Raw genomic sequence first — 25,371 nt, forward strand, 5'->3', positions numbered from 1 at the left:
CATCCAGGGACTGAATGCTTTTCTGTGTTAATGGTGTCCTACCATTTTTCATGTGTCTTTCCCAGAATTTTTATGAACACCCATTTGTCTCTTTAGATTGTGAGCCTACCAGATAGGATATATACAGTACGTGCCACATTGTTGGCACTCAGTAAATGTTATGTAATAATGGGAAGGGGGGCTGATTTATATTATACTATACTATACTATACTATACTATACTATATTGTATTATACTATATTTACATGTAGAATTGTTCTTGAGAAACATGTCTGGTTTCTCTGAGATAGAGACTTGACAGATAGGACTTGTCAGCTTTCTTCAGCCTTAGTTGTGATTCTTCCTTTTCTCCCTTTTCTACTAATCCTAGTTTTGTCTCATGTTTGCAATGGAAACATATAGATAAACACTATAATGTGCTCTCTTTGTCTTCTCCCCAACCAGGGGCAGTGATTGGTGATGGACAGTCTGCCGTGGCCAGTAACATTGCCAATACTACCTACCGGCTCCAGTGGTGGGACTTCACTAAGTTTGACCTCCCAGAAATCAGTAATGGTAAGCCAAGGTAGAACTGGGGATACTGGTGGAAGGTCTGACTCTTACTGGTGAGCCAGAGCTCAGAAACCCACATAGCACTGGATTTTTCATTGCCTCGTTGAGCAGCTGACTGCCGTGTGCCATTTCTGCAGTTCTTCTCTGACTCTCGTTAAGCAATTCAACAAACGTGTATTGAGCACCCACCCTGAGCAGTGAACAATGCTTTTGTACAGTGATCAGAACAATGCTAAGGTGGACACCAAAATGAAGATATCTGCCCCAGGAGTTTACCGACTAGTAGTTCATTGTCGCAAGCCTAGAAGTTTGGGTGGAACTGAGAGGAAGAGAAGGAGAAGGGAGTGTAGGAACTGAGAGCCAGACCCTTGAGGAAAGACTACAGTGATGATAAACTCATTTATTAATCTAGATCTGAATAGAACAAAGGGAGTGGCCTGATTGATGTGTGATTTACAAACATGTCTGTCTGTCAGTCCATTTTCCCAGCTTCTACGAGTCCTCAATCCCATGTCCCAGTTGTTCGATTGAAACCACATCATTTTTTAAAAAATTAATTAATTAATTAATTTATTGGCTGTGTTGGGTCTTCCGTTGCTGTGTGCGGGCCCTCTCCAGTTGAAGCGAGTGGGGGCCACTCCTCGCCATAGTGCGAGGGCTTCTCACTGCGGTGGCCTCCCCTGCCACAGAGCACAGGCTCCAGGCGCTCAGGCTTCAGCAGTCTTGGCACACGGGCTTCAGTAGTTGTGGCTCGTGTGCTCCAGAGCGCAGGCTCAGCAGTTGTGGTGCACGGGCTTGGTTGCTCCACGGCATGTGGGATCTTCCCGGACCAGGGCCTGAACCCATGTCCCCTGCATTAGCAGGCGGATTCTCAACCACTGCGCCACCAGGGAAGCCCAATCACAGCATTTTAAACATCTCATTTCACTTTCTATCTGATGACGGACTCTCACACATCCTTGGGAAGTAGTGATTCAGCCTCTGCTTGAACACTTCAGATAGGTCACACTGTCTGATGAGTTGGCCCTAGTCCATCACTGCTAAATTCCTGTTCAAATGTTTTTTCTTATACCCAGCCACCATTTCCCTTGCTGTCACTTCCTCCCATTGGTCCTAGTTCTACCTCTGAATCTCCATAGAGTAAGTTTAATGACGTCTCTTCTAAGTGACAGTTCTCAAGCTATTTGAAGATAAACTGCCATTTCCCTTTAAATCATTCTTTTTGGGCCAGAATTCCTGAGATTCCTTTTAGGATCTGGTTTTCAAATCCTTGACAGTTCTGCTCATTTCCCCTTTAAGCTTTGAGGTGGCAGAACAACGTAGAACACTCCAGATGAGAGCTGTCCAAAACAGAGTACAATGATGGTTTGGACAGTGTTAGTTCAGCTTAAGATTTCAACAGCTTTTTCTGAAGCCACTATTGAGTTTGCAGTTACTTAAAATTCCTTGATGGGACTTCCCTGGTTGCACAGTGGTTAAGAATCTGCCTGCCAATGCAGGAGACACGGGTTCGATCTCTGGTCCAGGAAGATCCCACATGCCGTGAAGCAACTAAGCCCATGCGCTACAACTACTGAGCCTGCACTCTTGAGCCTACGAGCCACAACTACTGGGCCCGTGTGCTGCAACAAGGGAAGCCACCGCAATGAGAAGCCTGCTCACCGGAATGAAAAGTAGCTCCTGCTCACCACAACTAGAGAAAGCCCGTGCACAGCAACGAGGACCCAATGAAGCCAAACATAAATAAATAATAAATAAATATTTATTTATTAAAAAAATACTTGATAACTATTAATAAACCAAGACTTTACTGTTCTGTACTACTTGTGCAGTTCGAATGTTTTAAAAACCAAAGGTTTGTATTTGTTTCTGTTAAGTTTTATCTTAATAGTGTCAATTGCTCTTCTTAGTTCCTGCCTCAACATTTTTTTGAACTTTGATTCAGCCCTTTTTTTCCCAACCTTACATCATCTTCTAATTTGATAAACATACTTTCTCTCTCTTTTTTTTTTTTTAACACTAAGTACTTTAATTCTTTTTTTTTTTTTTTTTTGGCTGCATAGGGTCTTAGTTGCAGCATGAGGGCTCTTTTGTTGTGGCGGGAGTGCTTAGTTGCCCCGAGGCATGTAAGATCTTAGTTCCCCGACCAGGGATCAAACCTGAGTCCCCTGCATTGGAAGGTGGGTTCTTAATCACTGGACCACCAGGGAAGTCCCTCTGTCTTACTTTGTTTTTCTGGTTTTTAAAAAAATATTTATTTATTTACTTATTTGGTTGTGCCAGGTCTTAGTTATGGCAGGCGGGCTCCTTAGTTGAGGCATGAGAATTCTTAGTTGTGGCACGCATGTGGGATCTAGTTCCCTGACCAGGGATTGAACCCAGGCCCCCTGCATTGGGAGTGCAGACTGTTTTTTTTTAAAAAAATAAATACATTTATTTATTTATTTTTGGCTGCATTGGGTCTTCGTTGCTGTGTGAGGGCTTTCTCGAGTTGCGGTGAACAGGGGTTAATCTTCGTTGCGGTGCGTGGGCTTCTCATTGTGGTGGCTTCTCTTGTTGCCAGGCACGGGCTCTAGGTGCGCAGGCTCAGTAGTTGTGGTTCGCAGGCTCTAGAGCACAGGCTCAGTAATTGTGGCACACGGGCTTAGCTGCTCCGTGGCATGTGGGATCTTCCTGGACCAGGGCTCGAACCCGTGTCCCCTGCATTGGCAGGTGGATTCTTAACCACTGCGCCACCAGGGAGTCCCGGGAGCGCAGACTCTTAACCAGTTGTGCCACCAGGGAAGTCCCCCCTCTGTCTTAACTTTGGATTGCTAGCAAAACTAGTGCGTCAGGACTTTGCACCAAGCATTGTGGTATGTTCCTGTGGGCTTGCTCTGTGTCAGTTTTGGTTCACGAATTTGCACCTAGGCTTGGTTGTTCGCATGTGAAGCCCATATTTTTCTATCTTGTCTATAGGGTATTGTAAGAGTTGGTCAGATACCTTAAAGTAATCAAGATAGCCCCTTCTATAGCATTTCCCAGTATGCCAATCTTGGTATCCTTATCAGACCATGAAAATGAGGTCAATTTTTTCATGTCCTGATCTTAGTGAAACCTCAGTAGCAATCATTTTTTTCTAAGTGCTTTTAAGCCGCATGTTCAATAATCTATTGTTTACTAGAAATCAAATGCAATCTACCTTTTCCCTTATTAAATACTGTTTGCTTGTTTATAGATTTCTGGCCCAGGTGTTTGCCATAATTTTCCCTAGGTACTTTGTTTCGTTATTTTATTTGCTTCGTTTCTTTTATTATAATCTGAAATACATTTACCAAAGATTTTTAAAATATAAAAGGATATACAGTGAAAAGTTTCCCAACCCTGCTCCCAGCTACCCACCACTCCACCCCATAGGCAACCACAATGAGCAGTGTCTTGCATACCTCTTCAACGATATCGTATGTATATACAAGTACATGCAAATGTTTGTTTTTCCACCTCTACTTAACCTAAATGGTAGCATGTTATACATACTTTTCTTTCTGTACCTTGCTTTCTTTACTTTATGTCTTGGTGATCTTTCCGTATCAGTACATAAAGCATTTACTCAATTCTTTTTTAATGGCTGCCTAGTATCCCACTGTCCTTTTTATATATATATATATATATATATATATATATATATATATACACACACACACACACACACACATACACACACACACACACACACATACATATTTATTTATTTATTTATGGCTGTGTTGGGTCTTTGTTGCTGCACGTGGGCTTTCTCTAGTTGTGGCAAGCGGGGACTACTCTTTGTTGTGGTGCGCGGGCTTCTCATTGCAGTGGCTTCTCTTGTTGCAGAGCACAGACTCTAGGCATGCGGGCTTCAGTAGTTGTGGCACACAGGCTCAGTAGTTGTAACTCGCGGGCTCTAGAGCGGAGGCTCAGTAGTTGTGGCGCACGGGCTTAGTTGCTCCGCGGCATGTGAGACCTTCCTGGACCAGGCAGGCAGATTCTTAACCACTTTGCCACCAAGAAAGTCCCCCCACTGTCCATTTTTTAACCAGTTATTTTTTAACCAGTGTTCTGCTGAGGAATTTTTTTTTTTTTTTTTTTTTGTCTGCTCCAGGTCTTAGTTGTGGCACGTGGGATGTTCGTTGTGGCATGCAGAATCTTTAGTTGCAGCATGCGGGATCTAGTTCCCTAACCAGGGATTGAACCCAGGCCACCTGCGTTGGGAGTGTAGAGTCTTGACCCCTGGAACACCAGGGGAGCCCCTCTGCTGAGGAACTTTTAAGTTGTTTCCAGTCTTTTGCTATACAAACCATGCCACAGTTTGTCATTTTGCACATGTGCAAGTATAACATAGGATAAATTCCTAGAAATGGAATTGTAGGGAGGAAGAATATGTAGATTCGTGATTTCGGTAGATACTGCTAAATCACCCTCTGTAGAGAAGATACCAATTTATACACTCGCTTGTGGTTCATGAGGGTGCATGTGTCCCTAAACTCTTGCTTGTAGAATGTGCTATCATATTTTGGGGTATTTACAAATCTGATGGTAAAAAATACTATGTAGGTGGGACTTCCCTGGCGGTCCAGTGGTTAGGGCTCTGCACTTCCACTGTTGGGGGCGAGGGTTCAGTCCCTGGTCAGGAAACTAGGATCCTGCAAGCCGCGTGGTATAGCCAAAAAATAGTATGTAGGTATTTTAAATTTGTATTTCTCATATTATAAACCAGGTTGTGTGGCTCTGCATACATTTAGCCACATGTGTTGCCTTTTCTTGGCTTGTCTCTGTGCTTTACCTATTTTTTTTTTATTGTGTTATTGATCTTTTCCTTACCAGTTCTACAGGAGCTCTTTATAAATCAGAAAATTAACTCATAATAGGAGTTTCCTGGTTGTCATTTGTCTTTTGACTCTGCTGAAGGTTATTTTTGTCATAGAACTTATTTTAAGTAGTCAGAATTATCCAACTTTCCTTTTATGGTTCCTAGATTTTGTGGCAGCATCAAGAAGATCAGTTAGTACTTTTATATTTTAGTTTTTTCCTTTAAATCTTTGATTCATCAGAAGTTTAACCTAGTGCTAAATAAGCAGAGTATGATCCAACTTTTCTCCCACGTGCTACTCATTTGTCGCAACCAGTTTATAAAATGATCTATTTGTCCCCATTGATTTGGGATGTCACTTTCATCCTGTTAATTTACTGTTGAGTATCTGGATGTATTTATTCTGTCTCTTCTGTCCCAGGGATCTGTCTTGATTATTCATGTAACAGTACCATATTGGTTTAAGTTTGAGGCTCTGTTTTAGAATCTGGTAGGACTAGTCTCCTCTTGTTATTTTTTTAATCCAAAATTTCTTGCTTGCTTGAACATTTTGGTTTTCTGTATGGACTTTAAAACTACCTCGCTTCTTCCCTTCACCCCCCTGAAAAAATTCTGTTAGTGTAATTAATGCGATCGTATTGAACATATAAAGTAACTTAAGGAGACTCAATATTGTTATGGTATCTTCTTATGTAAGAACATGGTATGATTTTTCAGTTTCTCCAGGTCTCTCTTGTGGTCTTAGGAATGTTTTAAAGTTTTCTTCGTGTAATTTTATACATTTTTAAAGTTTATTGTTACAAGCTTTAAAAAAAATTTCTATTTTACTGAATTTGTTTACTAATTATAGTTGTTATTCAATTAAATCTCATGGGTTTTCTAAGTATGTTATCTGTAAATAGTATTAATTTTACCTCCTCTGTTCCAAGTTGTACACCTGTGATTTCTTCCTCTTGTCTAAGTGCATTGGCTGCTACCATCAGAACAATGTTAAATAATAGCAGGTATCCTCATATCATTTCAGTAGAAAAACTTCTAGCTTTTTCCCAGTAAGCATATTGCTGACTTTTGGGTTGAACCAGAACTAGTTTATTGTTTTAAGGAAGTCATTATTCTTATTTTATTGTGAGCTTTTAATCAAGAATATACTCGGAATTCCCTGGTGGTTCAGTGGTTAGGACTCCCCCCCTAACCGCCCCCGCAAAAAAAAAGAATAGATGTTAAATTTAGTCCTGCCTTATCAGCATCTCTGAAGATGATCATGTTTTTTTCTCTCCTTTGACCTAATAATGAGATCATTATGGTTTTTTTTAAACAAGTATCTGGAGACTTAATTGACCTTAAATTAATTTTTAAATCCCAATAGTACCAATAAACATCCCTTGATTATTATTGTTTTTAATTTATCTATTTTTGGCTGCGTTGGGTCTTCATTGCTGCGCGGGCTTTCTCTAGTTGTGATTAGCAGGGTCTACTCTTCGTTGTGGTGCGCGGGCTTCTCATCGCGGAGGCTTCTCTTGTTGCGGAGCACGGGCTCTAGGCATGCAGGCTCCAGTAGTTGTGGCTCGCGGGCTCTAGAGCGCAGGCTCAGTAGTTGCAGTGCATGGGCTTAGTTGCTCCATGACATGTGGGATCTTCCCAGACCAGGGCTTAAACCCGTGTCCCCTGCATTGGCAGGCGGGTTCTTTTTTTTTTTTTTTTTTTTGGCAGGTGGGTTCTTAACCACCACCACCACCAGGGAAGCCCCGAAATCATTATGTTGATAGATTCTGTAATATTGAACCCAACCTTACATCCCTTGAATAAACCCCACCTGGTTCATGGTATATGCTTTAACATTAAATTCTTTCCATGTAGCTTGCTAATAATTTACTTAAGAGTTTTTTCCTTGAAATTTGTGAGATGGATCTATCCTATTCTTTTTCATAAAATCTATGAGTTTTGGTATCAGTGTTATGCTTGTGTTACAAATATAATTTGAAAGTTTTTCTTTTTGTCTGGAACAGCTTAAATAGTATTGGAATTACTTGGTACTTTTTATACTTTAAAGGTCTGAGCCTGATGCTTTTTTCTTCCCTTTTTTTCACAAGCATAGGGAGAGGTAGTTCTTTGATAACGTTTTCTTTGTGAACTGTCCTGTGATGGTTAAGCAAATGAACTCTTCAGCTACAATGTCCAGGTTCAAGTTTTGCTCAGCCACCTTCTAGCAGTGTGACCTTGGTTACTTAATCTCTCTACACCTTAGTTTCCTTGTCTATAAAATGAGGGTTATAATAGTGCCAACCTCATAGGATTGTTAGGAGAATTAAATTAGTTAACATTGATACATGTCAGGCACTCTGAACGGCATCTGGCACTTTCTGTAGTAAATGGTCAGTAAATGTTAGCTCTTTTTATCATGTCTTTTTCTTGGAAATTATACCGTGATTCTTTGAGAGTATGGCTATAATTCTAAAGTCACCCCTGCCCCTGTTTTCAGTACTCTGAGAGGTGTATTTTCCATCTCTGTAAAGTGATGTTCATGTAAAAAAGATAGTTCTCTTTTAACCTGTTGCCTCTTCTGTAATTGGCTTCTGATCCTTCTGAAGCACGTTGTTTCTCCCCAGTTGGAGACAATTTTCTTTGATAGAAAAACCAAATATTCAGAAGAATACAGGCATTGGATATGCTGCTAGCAGAGCTGAGACGGTCTTTTTGGTTGTCCTTAACATTCTTTGTACAAGCCTCCACTTGTTCTGACTACAACTTCCTGTCATTCACCTTCTGTGTTCCTTCTTACTTCCTTTGATCATGGCTGTTGTAAAACCTGAGCTGATCAAAAAGCATCATGTGCAACCAGATTGACTCATTTAGTTTGGCTCACCTTTCTTCCTCATTTAAGTCCTGTGCGGTGTTAGAATTCTGCTTTTTAAAAGTGCCCTATTTTTCTCAGAGTTTTGGCCTTGGGAAATACTTGGCATTCTAGGAGTTTAGGGTGTATATGTCTGATGGTGGCCAGTGTTCCTTGCCATGGTATTACCCTCTAGAATGACAGTCATTTTCACCTGAGGCTCCTGTAATTAACTCTAACTGCTTTTCCTGGTTGGTCTGAATAAAGTCTAGTTACAGTTCTGAATCTGGTAGATTCAGCTGTCAGCAGAGTTCAGTTGGGAATCTGTAGGATTTGTTTCTGAACCTTGCATACTTCCCAGAGGAGGGAAGTGTTTGGCTTTGGCACAGCTCATGCCTGGGAGCCACTGGCCCTCAGTTTTACTCACGTGTTCAGCAGCCACTGTGTTGTTAAGAGGTCATCTGACTTATCTGAATTGAATTTAACTCTTTTCTAGAATTAGGCTAAAGAGTGTTACCACCTGTTTCTCTTAGTTGAGATACAGGATTAATGAATTACTATCTGTAAAGCGTTTAGAAATTTGTGAATAAGGCCTCATATAACATAGATAATTTTGAAACCACTCTCATGGGAAAAAAAATAGCTCATTAGATTCACTGTGGTTTTTAAGAGTGAACTCTTATGGGAGAATAGCATTAGTCACCAGGGTGCCCTGACGGAACGGACCTTAAGAAACCCAGGGGCTGAGCAGTGTGTGGGGCACACACACATCCAGAGAGGATGTAGTGATTGGTGCCGTTGGGAATGCTTATATAGTGTCATTGGAGCTCTGTGCAGGAGGTCCTATTCTGAACTCTGAGGGCTCAGAGATAGTGAAAAGGAAATTTTCCTGCTGATTTAAACCCCTTTGGGTTTTCCAAATCCATATCTAATGTATTTGTAAAAGTACTGCAACTGCTCATCGCTCCCGTGGCCTCATCTGGCCAGCCAGCAACAGGCTACAAACCGATCTTTGTACAAGGTGTTTGTTTATAATTTATGGCGCTGATAGAAAGGCAGAGCCCTCTGCTCCTCCAGGCATCAGTACTTCTTACCCCTCCCATGCCCTGCTAGGGCATTTTAACTTGGAAATCATTTATAATTAGGAGGAGATTACATTGCACAGTCTGGAACATGGCTTCCTGCTGTCTTCTGCATCGTTTTTGCTCCTCCTGGAGCTGCCCCCTGAAGCTCTTAAGCAGTTTTGATTTGAAAAATCCTTTCTTTCCTAGACTTTATTTCCATTCTCAGCTGCCCAGCTAACTGCTCCATCATCATTCCCCACAATTGTTTTGCCTTTAAGTGCAGGGCAGTTTCCTGGAGCTCCAGCTCAGGGGTCAAGGACTGTTTGGTGAGACAGCAGTTTTCAAGTGTGGTCCCAGACCAGCAACATCAGACGCCTGGGAACTTGCTAAAAATACAAATTCTCAGGCCTCACCCCAGCATTCTGTGTTTTAATAAGCCCTCCAGGTGATTATGATGCATGCTGAAACTTGAGAACCACTGTGGTAAGGCAAGGCAGGGAGCAGAACAAAGATTTCTAGTGGTGTGTGGGTTGCCACTGTCTTAAACTGTATTTAACTTCACCTTTTTCTCTACCTGCTTACATCATTATTGAGTCCAAAAAGGATGAGCTCTCCTTGTCATTAGTGCATTACTTTGCTATGGCCTGAGAAAAGAAGTAACAGAGACCCAGGAAATCTCTCCCTTTGTAAATTAACTCATCAAAATTTCAGCCTTACGAGAAGAAGCTGCATGAGCGAATTGAAGCAGTGACCACTCACCACTGTAACTGAACATTTCCATTTCCATTCCATGTTCCATCTGAACATTTCCATTTCCATTGCTTGTTGTATATTAATTTCCATGAAATTAATATACAACAAGCAATAAATGTAAATTGCTAATTGGAGCTTTGAAATATTAATGAAACTGTAAACACACCACCCACTACTCAGTGAAGCTACCAGATCACTCTGTGCCTACTACATCCCCTTCATTATGGTAGAAGTAAAACCCTAGATCCCTAGCTGTACAAGTTCTGAAAGGGAAACATGCTGCTGGAGAAGCTCCATTTTAATTTTTAGCATTCTCTTTTCACTTGTTATTTGCATATCTCTCTCTGAGCTCACTGCAGGAACTGGGAGCAGTTGTGAAATTGGGTGGAGTTGAGGGGAGGGGACAAAATTTGGGAGATGGCCATTGACTTGGAATCATCATAATACAGTACAAACACAAACACCATGGCTTGAATTTGAGGCTGACAAAATGCTTTTTGTCTATATGCCCAGTTTTTCGTGGGCTTAGAGCCGAGCCTCCCAAAAGAAGGAAAACCTTACTTGTACTTTCCCCCTCACCCGCAGACCCCTCTTAGTAATTAATCTGGCAGTATCTAGTTCAGTGCTTTTTTAATGTTGGTGGTGAGTTTTGAGGGTCATTGTAGGCTTCTATATGTTTGACTGAATTGCAGGTTAACACATACAAGCTAGATATCTGTAACAGCAAGATAGAAAAGCCGACTTTCATAAAATACTCACCATGCATTTTTGGGACATTAAATGTAGATAAAATGGAAACCATACAAAGCTGTCTTAAAGCCCACAGAGTCCCATTTCCTTTTCTGTTTATTTTCATGTCCTACTTAATACTTGTCATTGCTTTCTTTCTCTTTCTGCCTTTGATGGTTGCAGTCTAAATTGTCAGTTTGTTTTTACCTTTCTGAGGATTGTGCCAACATAAAGGTTAGAAAACCAAGATGGACTCACTTTTTTTTTTTTTAATTTATTTTATTTTTGGCTGTGTTGGGTCTTTGTTGCTGCACGCGGGCTTTCTCTAGTTGCAGCGAGCCGGGGCTACTCTTCGTTGCGGTAGGCAGGCTTCTCATTGCATTAGCTTCTCTTGTTGCAGAGCATGGGCTCTAGGCACGCGGGCTTCAGTAGTTATGGCACGCGCAGGCTCAGTAGTCATGGCTCGCGGGCTCTAGAGTGCAGGCTCAGTAGTTGTGGCGCAGGGGCTTAGTTGCTCCGCGGCATGTGGGATCTTCCTAGATCAGGGCTCGAACCCGTGTCCCCTGCATTGGCAGGCAGATTCTTAACCACTGCACCACTAGGGAAGTCCCTGGACTCACTCTTGAAGCTCCCGCAGTTGCTTTGGTTCTGTATCCCCAACTGTAATCATGTGTCAGTCCTGGGACGGGGGAGGAGATTATCTTTTTGGCAACAGGCTTGGGACCCTGAGTAAGGAGCAGACAGTCTCAGTGCTAACTAGATAAATCTAGCCATACAGGCTCGAGCAGATGGTGGGTTGGAAGTTGAGCAGTACAGAGCCCTAATGGTGATAGCAATGAGTATTTGGATGTCATTATCTTATTAGTTAGCAAACAGAACCATCCTTGTGGTCCCTCCTCAGCTTTATGTGTAATGGTGCTGTAGGTGTCAGCCCCCAGGAGTTGGCACAATAGCCTAATCAATGTGTTCTGATGTCTTTTTTGATCTCCTCTGTCATCTCTATGGCTTCATTAACAACACACACAGGGAAAGGGGGATGGATATAGAGTTTTAGAAATCACTCTGAATCCCTGATCCCATAAGTCTCAAGTTCCCCCTGGAAAGCAGCTCTTTGTTTTGTTTTCCTTAAGGTAATTTCCTGGGGAAACTTGCCCTTGACCTTCCTGGTCAGGCCATTTGGCTTCCTGGAGTAGATCACCTGGAATCTGGTGAGGGCAGTTGAGCTTGCCTTTTTGTTTGTTTTAACCATAATGCCTCTGACAGTGGACATCTGAAGTGATCTCCTTCAAATAAGAGAAAGTGAATTAGTCTCTTTGCATGTAAGTAGATCTAAATGAGACAGAGCCCAGAGGAGCTTGATCCCTTTGGATGTGTTGTGCTGTTCTGCTCATGCCCATGGTGTGGGCCATCTGATTCCAGGCTCACATCAAGGGTAGGCCACTTCCTCCCGGCAGGGATTTGCACAATGGGCCTCAGAGAGGGATTCAAATGAAAACTGGAACAAATCATGCGGGCGCAGCCCCAGAGCTAGCTAACATCTCATTAGTCCTGTCATGTGGCACGATTCTCCCCACCGACAGGCATTCCTCCACCCCACCTCCAACCCCACCCGTTCCGTCGCTGGTGCTGAGCGTGCCTGCTGCCTGGCTGACTGTGCTTAATTCTCAGTAACTGCTATGTGCAGACTGGGGCTGCCCATGGTCATTGGCTTATGGTATGGGTGAGGGATAGAGCGTAGTGAGAAATGAAAATAGTTCCAGCCATCCAGCCAGGGCTAGGCTTTGTTTCTCTTCATCCTCTCTTGTGGAATTAGGGATTAGCATTAGCAAGGAGCCATCCAGAAGACTGAAGTCCCTAAATGCTCCAGTTTTCTTAAATGAGAAAATAAGACGAAAACTGGTGAAATGATTTCCTTCTCCAAGGTCACATAGAGTTGGGGAGTAGGATTCTCACCCCCAAGGAAGTTTTACCTGGATCACCTATTTCTTGGAATCAGTGGGTTTACATTTTCATTCATCTCAGTTTTGGACAATAACAGCTGTTGAGTGGCTCTCCAGGAACAATTTTTAATAACTTTTTCCCTAGCTCAACTCTCAAATGATGTTTCCTAAGTGTGAGCTAAGACTCAGCATGTGGTTATGGTTGTGTTGACTCTCTGTAGTTTCCTATTAAAGTGGTAGAAGAGACATATCTTTTGTGTGTCTTGTGTTGCTTGTTCCATGACATTTTAGTTTGATAAGGCAGCCTTTAGTATTTCTAGAGAGGGTTCAGGTTCAGGCCCTTAGAGAGGCCCCCAGATTTCTTGACCCAGAATTTTTTATACCATCAACTCCAAACTTTCTTACCCTCTTTTCTTTCTTTGTCTGATGCAGCCTCCATGAATGTGCTGGTGCAGAACTGCAAGATCTACAATGATGCCAGCTGTGACATTTCTGCAGATGGCCAGCTTCTGGCGGCTTTCATCCCTAGCAGCCAAAGGGGCTTTCCTGATGAAGGCATCCTGGCAGTGTACTCTCTGGCCCCCCATAACCTGGGCGAAATGCTCTACACCAAGCGATTTGGTAAGGGATAGGAAGCCCAACCTAGTGACAAAGGGATGCTGGTACCTTGGCCTGGGCATTCCTAGGTGAGGTATAGCTTAGGTGGGAGTAATGGTCACATACTGCCCCTGCTTCACTGGGGCACGTGTCAGAGGAAGATTGCTTTGTGCTGGCTGGTAGCATTGCAGAAGAATCTCAGAATAAGAGTCCTCCCTACCACAGTGGCATCACCAGCATACTCCTGTTGTTATGGGCAGGAATAAGGGAGAGCTTCGTTCTTGGCCATGGCTTGGGGAAGTGGGCACACACACACTGCAAGGCCGTTTGGCATTGTGTATTAAAAGCCCCCAAAATGTATGTTCTCTTTGATCCAGTAATTTCACTTCTAAGGAAATAATCAGAAAACTATGCAAGATTTATTCAGAAGGATGTTCACAGCAGTGTTATTTATCATAGAGAAAAATGTCAAATTGTGAAGAGTTGCTTAAAGAAATAATGGTGCATTAATAAGGCAGAATACCATTTGGCCTTTAAAATGCTCTTACAGAAGACTATTTAATGGTGAAAAATGTTCGCAATGGATGAAGTGAAAAAAGTAGATTTCAAAATAGTATTTACAGTATAATAATTTTTTTAATGTGATTCTATGATAATACTGATTAGCATTTATTAAGTACTTTTTATGTGTCAAACACTGTACTCAATACTTTACATGCCTTCTCATTGTACTCTTCACTACAATCCTATGAGATTAACCCCAGGATGACCAAACAAAGATGAAGATTACAGAGAAAGAGAAAAGACTAAGAGGGAAAATTATTCCCTTGTAATAACAAGAACTCTGGGAGATGTCTCTCTGTTTTTCTGGCCCTCAGGTCCCAATGCCATTTCAGTGAGCCTGTCCCCGATGGGTCGATATGTAATGGTGGGCTTGGCCTCACGAAGGATCCTGCTGCACCCCTCCACGGAGCACATGGTGGCCCAGGTCTTCAGGCTGCAACAGGCCCATGGTGGCGAGACCTCCATGAGGGTGAGTGCATTGCTCGTGGCTTCACTGTATGGCGGCTCTCCTAGGCCTGGCTGGCAGGGTAATGCAGGACAAGGTTGTGGTCTCCCAGCCAGGACCAGAGATGTCATGCCCATAAGGAGCCAGGAAGGACTCCAGTCCAGCCTAGTAATGACCAGCAGGCCGCACTTTTGGAAGCTCTGGACTGTTAAAAGGCAGGGGCTTTCTCATACCCTAAATCATGAGCTGGGTCCCCAGAGGCCTGAAAGGATCTTTGCATAAAGACCAAACTGAATACTTCCTTACCTCAACATGAAACCTTTAGTCTGGACATACACAGAGAACCCAATGAAATATTTATGCTTCTTTTTAAAATAAATTTTTCAGGACGCAAGCTATAAAAAGAGATAGATAGTATACTATGAAATGTTCTTTTCCTGAGGTTGTAATCACGATGGAGGATAAGGACTTTGGGCAGCTGCTATGCTCTTAACTGTCCCATCCATTTCAGTAGCAGAGAAATGTTCTGTTTAGGACCCTTTCTTGTCTGAAGCCGTCCTTGCTTGTATTGCCATAAAAGCCTTCTGGGCATCCTGGGGTTAGTGGCCTCCTGGACTCAACCTGTCTAGTTTCTGACTGAGATTATTCCCACATCCCATGGTTGCTCATTTGGCCAGGGTTTTGTCAAGGGGAGTTGAGCATTTGAACACTTGTCTAATTAGATGGTGTTTAAGCTCGGTCTCAATCTAAGAACCTGTGAATTCCCTTAGCACTTATGCTGTGCCATTTATAGTTTTATGTACTTGTTTATGTGTTGTTTTGTGTTTTCTTTAGCAGTGTGGTGTGTATGTTTAATCCACCCAATTAGGTTCAGTGTAAGCTGCTTACCGGCATATCCCCCGGGGTCCCTCATTTAGTGCCACACATGTAGATGCTTGTTGAATTCAGCCTGGAATATGAAGCATTTGTTTTAAAGAAAAAACCCTAAAGATAGGACCCATTATATACAAAGCAATAGAAAGTGGGTGGCCAGGTGTGGTGTCTCCAGCCTCTTGTCCCTCCTGTCTCCTACAAGGACCTTCTATCCAACTCTACTGAGCCACTTTCCAAGCCCCCTGAATTAGTAAGGCTCTCTCTTGCCAGGGTACCTTTACCTGGAGTGCCCTTTTCTCCCTGAAACCCAACTGCCTGCAAGCTCTTCCCCTTCTATGGAACCTTCCTAAACAGAATTGATCACTGCCTCCTGTGCCACCCCTGTACCTAGCACACTCTCTGTGTTAACACTCATCACACCAAACTGCAGTTATTTATTTCCACATCATTCTCCTCTCTTGGCCCATGAGCTCCTTGAGAGTAGGATCGTGTCTGTTTCATCTTTATGAACTCCAAATACCTAATAAGAAACCTCTCATTTAGGAGAAGCTGAATAAATGAAAGAGAATCTCAAGAAAAGCATCCTTATTGTTTCTAGGTGGTAACTAGCAGAACCATTGATGGGTGACATCGTATCCCGCCATGCCTCTGAAAGGGTAGAAACAAGGCATTCTCTGCTGTTGACATCACAATGACAGGAAAGTTCTGATTCTTGAATCCATGTGACTAGAAATATTTGACATTGAGTGATTGGGAGAGGACTTTGCGGGAAGTTCATCAATCCTATTTTCTTACCTAGATAAATGAGGATGGAAGGTGAATTTTAGTTTAAATATTCTTATCTTAAGCAGATTTAGATGGTAAAAGTACCTGGTGTCTGCTTTTTACCACCTAGAATCTTGATCCTTGCTGTTCTTCTAACCCTTCCTACCTAATTGTGGAATAATTGTTTCTAATCATTAAGAGAGGATCTGATTTCAGCAACACTAATGGACATCTCCAGCCTCTTCTGGAAGCGAGGGCTCCTGCCCAACCTTTGGGCACAGCCTGCCAGTCCTCCATCCTAGCAAGGTTCCTCTTTTCTATAAGTAGCCAGAAACATCTGGCTAAAGGCAAACAGCTCCAGGGCGGGAGCCAAGATGCTGTCACATATGGGGCCGGCAGCTCAGGGAATGCAGTTGGAGAAGTCTGCTGTGTAGGGGCTCAAGGCACCTAGCCAAGCTGCTGCATGCCTCAGGACAAGAGCTACTTCTCAGCATTCCCAGCAGGGCTTTTTTGATTCTCATTAGACCCCATCTGCCACTTAGGAGAGGGAGCTGAAGTAACTAGAAAGCTCTCATTTGGGAAGCATTTTTCTCACACAAGAGGCAGGATCCGGGCTTCTCAACAAGGTTTTGCTCACCCTGTGTCCACCCAGTCTGACTTTAAACCCCCGTGCTACAGAAAGGTTTCTGGTTTTCCAGGTCTTGGTTGCCCCTTACGTCCAAAGGCACCAAAGCACTCAGCACATGTCCCTGAATTCAGTCACTGGTGGAAGGGAAGACACCAGCTTTTTTGGATAGCTGTGCTGTACCACCGTTTAAGGCAAGAAGTGCATTTTTGTCTGAGAACAGGGAGCGAGGGTTTAATGGGACAGTAGAGCATCTCCCTCTTTGCACAGGTAAGTATAGGTGGCTGTCTCCATCTGTAATGTCAAGCTCTGTCCTTGAAGGAATTTGTGGGTACTGGGCCTGTCCTAGAGCTTTTCTACCCAGAATCCCCCTTCTCTGTGATGTTACCTCTTGGAATTCACTGTGGTAACGTTCAGAGAGGTGAAATTGTTGGGCCAGCAGACATTCCCAGGAGAGCATCCTCCAGAGCATCGACTTATTTTAATTCCCACTAAGTGACCATCTCTCCCCAAGAGATGATCTCTTACACAATCCCATATGAAAACTCCTGTAAAAATGAATTGCTAATTGCTCTTCGCCTTGGCATGCTTATTCTAAGCAGTTCTTCAGACCTTTGGATCAGTGCTTCTCAAACTGTGCTCCTTGGACAACCTGCATTAGAATGCATGGGGTCCTTGTTAAAATACAGACTCCACTTCAGACCAAAATCAGAATAAGAATTGGGCAGGAAGGGGACCGGGTATTTGTATTTGTAAAACAAGCTTTCCAGGGCTTCCCTGGTGGCGCAGTGGTTGAGAGTCTGCCTGCCGATGCAGGGGACACGGGTTCGTGCCCCAGTCCGGGAAGATCCCACATGCCGCGGAGTGGCTGGGCCCGTGAGCCTGCGCGTCCGGAGCCTGTGCTCCACAACGGGAGAGGCCACAACAGTGAGAGGCCCACGTACCGCAAAAAAAAAAAAAACAAGCTTTCCAGATGATTCTGATACGCACTTGAGTTTGAGAACTGCTGTTCTTAATGACTGCTTTCTTCATTTTAGGTTTCTGCCCTCAGCCTCTTCAGCAGAGGCAGAGATACAGTCTCAGGTTTACTTCTTACCGTGGTTTTATGTGTGATGCTTTGATCCTTTGCTAATTTTGTTGCAGGCACAGTGGTGTTTGTGTTCTATCTCCTATAAAACTCTTAGCTTTTTGGCTGTCCGTGCTTCACCTCCCATTTTTCTCAGCTGTTGTTGCTTTACAGGGTTCTCCCTTGAATATCTCAATGTGCTGAATTATTTTCTTCCCCACGTTGAGTTTAATTATTATCCTTGTTTCTAGGATCTAGGGTCCTCAGATATTTCCCTTCTCTGCTTACTAAGGCTAGGCTTAGTCTTCCCAATTTTAGTATCATTGGCAAATCAGGAAAAATAAGACTAGGCACATATTTTATCTCCCCCTTCCGTCTGTCGATTCGAGGCTCTTCCAGGCTGAATATGCTACTATCTCTGCCTCAGGGTCTTATGTGCCATCTGACTCCCTCACACTTGAGCCAGTAGGACTTTTTGTTAATTTCTGTTTGGTCTTTAAGTTAGACATTTAAAGATTGCTGAGCTGAAGTTTTGCTGAATTCTCAAAACACTAAACTGCCTGAGTTTTCTCTCTGCTTTCATTTTCTAATTGGAACAAGGCACAATATTGTAGCAGAAAACTGCAATTAATTTTCTAAAATTATGGTAACTTACACAATGTAATAACTTTGGTTGTAACCAAGTGAAAGCATAATAACATAAATATAAAATTACTAATGAAACCAGAAATAGTCATATAGCAAACTATGCCTCCAGTTTGTAATAAGTGCTGTTTTACCTAAGAATGGGGGCAAACGTCAGCGGTCGAGGTGTGGGTGTAGGTGGGGAGGCAGTGCTGGGGCAGTTTGGGCAGAAGTGATGGACAAGGGACTTGGGTGGGAGAAGAAGCCCTAGGACAGAAAGCAGTTTAGCTCTCCTTTCTCCATGAGACAGCATTGTGCTCTTTAAGGCCAAGCCTCAAACATCAATACTTAAGGGTCAATTTTATTGAAAGCTTTTTCTCTGTGGCTATGCGGTGAAACTGTATTCAAGGGTTGAGCAACTATTACCCAGACAGATTGTTAGTTTGGAGGGGGTGTTGGAAAGAAAGCCTGCCCCTCCCTCCCTCCACCCCTCTCTCTCCCCCCTCTTCTCCCCCCTCTTCCTCTCTTCTCTCCCGCCTCCCCCAACCCCTTCTTGACCCTGAGAGTTCTGCTCTTCAGTAGTGGACAGTCCCCTTGTATACCTTCTCCCTCTAGAGCTCCAGCTCTAAAGATATGCATCCCCTTCATTCTCAGTAGGTCCTAGGCAGCTGGAAAAGGAAGCAGATTTTTTTTAGACCTACAACCTACTTATATCTAACTGGCCAGTAGTTCTCAATGTGTATTCCCCGGGACTAAGTCAGCATCATCAGGGAACTTAATAGAAATGCAGCTTCTCAGCCCTGTCCCAGAGCTGCTGAATCAGCAGCTCTGAGGGTAGGGCCCAGCCATCCTTGTTTTACCAAGCCCTCCAGTTGAGTCTGCATGCTGAGTCAAGATTGAGAACCAATCATCAACTGCATGGGGATCCCAATTAGACCTCACCTGTCAGTATAGCTTTGTCGTTTTCTTTTTTGCTCTCACCGTGTCTCTGGAATCTCATCTGGTTTATTTCTATGGCTCCTTTAACCAGATCTTTCATATACTTTCAGGAAGTTGAGAAATTGATGAGTACCTCCTGCCCTTAGCATTTCTGGATATGCTAGCATCCTAGTGATGGTACTTTAAAGACTAATGCTGTGGAGACTTTTTCCCAATTCTAATTAAAATTCTTGCCTGCCCACAGTTGACTTTGTTGAGGCTCTTAACCGTGATCCCATTCCTGTTTGCCTTCGTGCTATAGAATACAGAGATTCTTAGGCTTAAAAAGTGAGAAGAAATATCTTTCTCTCCAGGACCTTTCCCATCTGAAGGTGTAGTTCTTGAGTTCCTTTTTCCAACATTCAACTCACTGTTATCCTTGGATGGAAGATGTCGCTGTGGTACCCATTAATGGATATCTTAGTGTCACCCTAGTTATAAAGAAACATTAGTTGGCTTTCTTTATTTCATACCATTTCATAGCCATCTTCACAGAACAGCCTAGTGATGACTGATTATTATTATTATAAGTTCATTAAAATGAACCACAGAAAAGGCTTGGTGTCCAGAGTACTCAAATTAGTCATAACTAAATTGTAGCTTAGACCCTGGGTCGGGATGGGTAGCCAGCTCTGCCAGCACTGACCAGCATTATGTAACTAACATGCATAGGCTCTTTTGGCTTGTCCTATCTCCATTCTTCAACATATAATCTTTACTGTGGCTTACTCCTTGCCCTGAATTTAGCCTGTGGTCAAATCCAGTCATCAGTACTTCCTAGATTCTAAAAGTTTGGTTTTCAAAAGTGACCTAGAGGGCTTCCCTGGTGGCACAGTGGTTAAGAATCCATCTGCCAATGCAGGGGACACGGGTTCGAGCCCTGGTCCGGGAAGATCCCACATCCTGCAGAGCAGCTAAGCCCGTGTGCCACAACTACTGAGGCTGTGCTCTAGAGCCCGTGAGCCACAACTACTGAGCCCACGTGCTACAACTTCTGAGCCTGCACTCTAGAGCCCGCGAGCCACAACTACTGAGCCCATGTGCTACAACTTCTGAGCCTGCACTCTAGAGCCCGCGAGCCACAACTACTGAGCCTGTGTGCTACAGCTACTGAAGCCCGCGCGCCTAGAGCCCATGCTCCGCAGCAAGAAAAGCCACCGCAATGAGAAGGCCATGCACCGCAATGAGGAGTAGCCCCTGCTCACCGCAGCTAGAGAAAAGCCTGCGCACAACAACAAAGACCCAATGCAGCCAAAAAAAAAAAAAGTGACCTAGAACTCTAGTTCAATCCAGAGTATTCTCCAGCAATCTAAGGGAACTGAGCTTCTTCTTAATCTTGTCTGGGCTTGGGAGTGGCAAAAACCAAAAATAAAGATATTTTATTTTTGTATCCTTGAAGGGTACTATTTCTTCAAGGGGAGATTGGGATAAAAGAGAGACAGCTTTGTTGTCAGAAATGATTTACTCCTTCCTAAGATTTTGTCCTCATTAATTTTCTTAAAGCTGCTTGTCAGTTGATTAAAAGCTGCTCCCGCTGCAATTATCTTAAAGTTGAGTTCTGAGATGTGGTACAAAGCATCTATCCTCAAAAAGTTCCTTTCTTCAGCATGTTGTAGGAAAGGGGGAGGAGGTATGAGAGAAGTCAGGGGTGTCTCTGATGCAGTTTGTCAGAGAAGGGAGGGGGCAAAATAAAAAATTAAAAATAACGTTAGAGCTACAATCAAAGCCATTAATTTAGGCGAATTTTTCCATGACAGATTCATCTGACTTTGATGCTTTCTTTCCTCCATGGCTTTTTCGTAGAGCACAATCTATGCTGCATTTTATTATTTTCACTCAGCAAAATTTTATTGCACCCCTACCCTGGGCCAGGTACTTTGCTAGGTCTGGGAATACAATGAACAGAATGGATCTGGACCTTGCTCTCCTGATGCATACGTGCTGGACACCTGGCTTCTTAACGGGTCTTTTCACTGCTATATCCCCAGCCTTCACTGTGCTTGGCACACAGGAGGCGCTCAGCATTCATTCTGGGAATATGTCGCTTTGAAATCTTGTGTGCTGTGTATTCCCTGCACGTACATGAACACACACCCCTACTCACCAGCACCATCAGTGTGCCTAGCACGTGCCTCAGGAAATGGTAATTAAACATAAGTATTAGATATAATTCTTATGAAAATATAGAGTGTCTTGCTAATGACCACAGTTCTGCCCAGTATCAGTGAGTTTCTCAGGGTTCCAGTCACAGCACTGAGAAATGGTGAAGAGATTCCCAGTGGCTGTTTCAGAAGTGAAAGACAAAACATTTTGTTTTTTAAGAATTGGTGGGGGAGGCTTCCCTGGTGGCGCAGTGGTTGAGAATCCGCCTGCCAATGCAGGTGACACGGGTTCCATCCCTGGTCCGGGAAGATCCCACATGCCGCAGAGCAACTAAGCCCTTGTGCCACAACTGCTGAGCCTGTGCTCTAGAGCCCGTGAGCCACAACTGCTGAGCCCATGTGCCACAACTACTGAAGCCTGCGCACCTAGAGCCCATGCTCCACAATGAGAAGCCTGCGCACTGCAACGGAGAGTAGCCCTCGCTCGCTGCAACTAGAGAAAGCCCGCGCGCAGCAACGAAGACCCAACACAGCCAAAAATAAATAAATAAAATAAATAAATTTATTTAAAAAAAAAGAATTGGTAGGAGAACCAAATTCTGCATTTGTAGAAGCTGAAAGTATTTTATTGTAACCCCCGTCCTGAGCTTTCTTCTTTCAAAAAAATATGGATCAAGTAAAGTGTATGAATATATTGAAAGGCTCCCTTATCTGAGCTGAGTATCTAGAACAACTACTTATTTGGCCATTTCCTTTGAGATTTAGAAAACTGAGGAAGTTCAAGAACTTGTACTGTGCACAGAGGTGTGGGCACAGGAGGAAGCAATTATTTTAACTTCTGGGAGTTCCAGGAGTGTTGAGTGCCTTGGTATTCGATTCAGCACAGAAGTAGATCCCTCAGCTGAAGTAATCTCTGTGCTTCAATCCTAATAGCCAGAGATGGACTTTGGAAAGCATCAGGCCGATTGAAAAATAAAATTCTTGTTCTCTGACTGTCCTTGGGATCTCTTTGAGGGGAACAGGTGAATAAGACAAAGTCTGTAGGTCTCAACAAATCACAGGAGATTGGCTGGAAATGACTACAAGGCATCAGGTTATCAGGAACAGAGGAGGGCAACAAGTTCCCAAGAGATAAGAAAAGGAGCTGTTTGCGCTTCTTTTCTGCTGGGGGAGCTTTGGTTTAAACAAGAGTGTTCTAGGCAGATTTGTTCCTGCTTCAACTGAACAAAGAGTCTGGAAAGTAAAGTGACTTGGTATTCCGATTTTTGTTTTTAAATAACCACTTTAAAATCAACATTCTATGAGTTCTAAACTCCAAAGTAGAATATAAAGAAGGCTTAGAGACAGTAAAAGAAATTAAAGGTTCTGAGAAACAATCACATTTTCCTAGGGATGAAGAAACTCCAGTAATTGATGAATCTAAGCAAATCAACCCAAAAGAAAAAAAGGATGACCGTAGTATCCTTCCCCCTGCCTGTTTTGGGATGTGTGCATTTCTCAGCCTGTGACAAGAAGTGTAGCCATCCATTTCCAATGAAAAGGTCAGCTGTCTCTTAGCATCTGCTTTCCACTGATTTTTTTTCCTCTTTCCAGAGAGTTAATTCTCCTCTAGTAACCCTCTCTAAAAGCTTAAAGCCTCCCTTGATTCTCATCACGACCCAGAAGGCATTTCTCCTCCTCACAAGTCCTTTCTTCCTCAGAGCCCGTTTGGCTTGCGACTTCTCTCATGGTCCTTCTGGCTGGCCTCAGTTTCCAGTTGTCCTCTTCCTTCAGCCAGCTTTCATTGTCTTGGTTAAAACAAGGGAGATCTGCCGACCACACTTGACCTCTTGCCACAGTGGCAAGGTTCCAGCTTTTAAGGATAATGAGATTCCCAAATGTAAACAAGAAAACCGCAAAGTTTTTTTTCTTTTAGCTTCTTATTTGGGCTGATCTGAGCAATGCAGTTTGCTACTTGGACTAATGGTGTGAGCTTTATTGACATGTGGTAGAAAAGAAAGCATCTTGTTGAGGGCAGCAATACATTTTTCCTCTAAATTTTAGAAGGATGGAGAGGAAGGTTTCCCACTGAGTTCCCCTGGCTACCTCTCGTTCTTTTCCTGTCTATCTTTGAACAAGAAACAAGACGCTTTTAGTTTTGACCTGGGAACTGTTTTCTTTTGTTCCTACTTCCTATTAGAGACTTTGAGGGATAGAGGCAAGTGGTACAAGAGATTGTCTTGGACCCCTGAAGTAGAGGAATTATCTTCTCCCACTCCTTAGAACTGTAAAGATCTTGGTGACCTGACTCATTCCCTATTGACATGCTGAGACTGCACTGACTCTAAAAAATTTGTTCCTTCTAGCTCATTGATCCCAATTCCCTTCACAGATGTTAGACAGAAATGAGAACAGCCTGCCTGGGGAGGGGGGTTTCTGTCAGCATTTGTCATCTACCAGGGAATAGCTGCCCTGGAGACAGGTTGAAACCAGACCTCTGCAAACATGAATCAGCAGCCAGGTTTTGTATCCAACCCCACAAAGGGACCCCAGAACCTGATAATCCTCCTCCAGTATAATGGAGTTTGGTGGTGTAGCTTCATAAGGTGTCACTTTTGTCAGAGAGGGGGAGGCATTTTTGGCAGGTCCCCGGCTTTGTCCTTAACATCTGACAGGGAGCTTCTGGGCACCTGACTAGCGTTAAGGAAGGTTTTACTGGAGATATATTTGGAGTGCCTTAAAATAAAGACCAGAGCTTCCTTTACCGTCTCGGATCTTCGTTCTTGTCAGTGCTGATGAACTTTGGGTTTATGGAACCAGCCCCCATTGAAATCTGGGAGGAGGCTCACAGATCACCCAGTCACTGGGTTGGAAAGACTGATGGCTGAAACCATAAATGGTTTGGGAGTAGCCAGAGCTATAGCCATCTGTCAGCATTGGGGAACTTGTTGCCCAGTATTGTCTTGTCTCTAGGGCTAATTGTGAGGAGTAGTTCCTGTCCGTGAGGTACTTTCAGAGCCGTTAAACTGCGGCCAGAGAAAGGAATGGAAACTACACCTCTGGGTGGTTTTCCAAATGGGCCAGATTCTCATTCCTCTAGGGTCCTTTCATTCCAGGCATGTGTGAAATAGGAACATTGGATCAGATGACCTCTCAGAACGTGTAAATCAGTGATCCTACCCATCCTGCATCCTCTGTGTCATCTCCTTCCTTCTCACCCCCACATTAGAGTGTGATAAGTAAGCAAGTGCTTATCAGGAGTTCTGGAGGCTACTGATCTTCACGTGGCATTTTCTGGCTTCCTGCCACAAAGCAGGATTTAGCCTAATACCCAAACACTGGAGGAGATGGGCTCTTGGAAGCTGCCCTTTCAACACTGTTTAAGGACTTGGGCAGGGTGGGGAGCTGCCAGAGTCGGAGGACAAATTGATACCCCATGACTCCTATAGCCATGGAGGTTGTGAATATCTGTGCAGCAAGGTCTAGGGGTCTCAGCCTTTAGTTACTTCTCTCCAGTTGCTCTGACCTTGTCTCACCTAAGCTGGGTCACCCATCATACTGGCTTCTTGATGGTTTTGTCCCCAGAGCAAATTCCTGTACTTAGAAGCAAATTGATAGTGTTTGCTTGTTAATCCCTCTGCAGCAACAGACTATAAAAGGTAAATTTGTGACATGTGAGAGGCTTTGTTTGCTTCTTTCCTGGTCTGGAACATTTCTAGAAAAGAGTCCTTATTCTTGTGAGACCACGGTCAAAACACTCAGCGCAACCTCAAAGCATTTGATTTACTAACTGCATTGTCTCCCTTCTTGCAAGATCACTTTCTCTGGCCCTCCTGGCCCATTGCCTGCAATAATGAATCATTATGATTTTAGGGGAGACTCTTGTGAATCCCATTAGAACTGCCACAGGCTCCCCTCATCCAACCCACTGAAATTAACACACATCCCTTCTGAACTCTGGGTGTATCCCCAACTTACATTATCTGACCTTTGGGAGAAGAAAAATTTAACAGATTAAGTGATCCCAGCCACAGTTGTCTGATCACAGCCACTTTG

General features: G+C 43.4%; 1 protein-coding gene across 17 annotated transcripts in view; it reads left to right on the top strand.

Annotated features, from left to right (window-relative positions):
• The window catches only part of AMBRA1 (autophagy and beclin 1 regulator 1), a 174,935-nt gene that overhangs the window by 129,659 nt on the left and 19,905 nt on the right, over positions 1 to 25,371 (top strand). For all 17 annotated transcript variants that reach the window (XR_007479042.1, XM_049714429.1, XM_049714431.1 and 14 more), the window contains 3 exons: positions 446 to 556; positions 13,130 to 13,318; positions 14,173 to 14,327. Coding sequence is in view for 16 of the 17 variants with exons in the window: in XM_049714429.1 (XP_049570386.1) it covers positions 446 to 556; positions 13,130 to 13,318; positions 14,173 to 14,327 (455 nt within the window). In the remaining variant the exon portion in view is untranslated. The remainder of the gene's footprint in view (positions 1 to 445; positions 557 to 13,129; positions 13,319 to 14,172; positions 14,328 to 25,371) is intronic.

This window comes from Orcinus orca, chromosome 8 (genome assembly GCF_937001465.1).
Source record: "Orcinus orca chromosome 8, mOrcOrc1.1, whole genome shotgun sequence".
Taxonomy (NCBI): Eukaryota; Metazoa; Chordata; class Mammalia; order Artiodactyla; family Delphinidae; genus Orcinus; species Orcinus orca.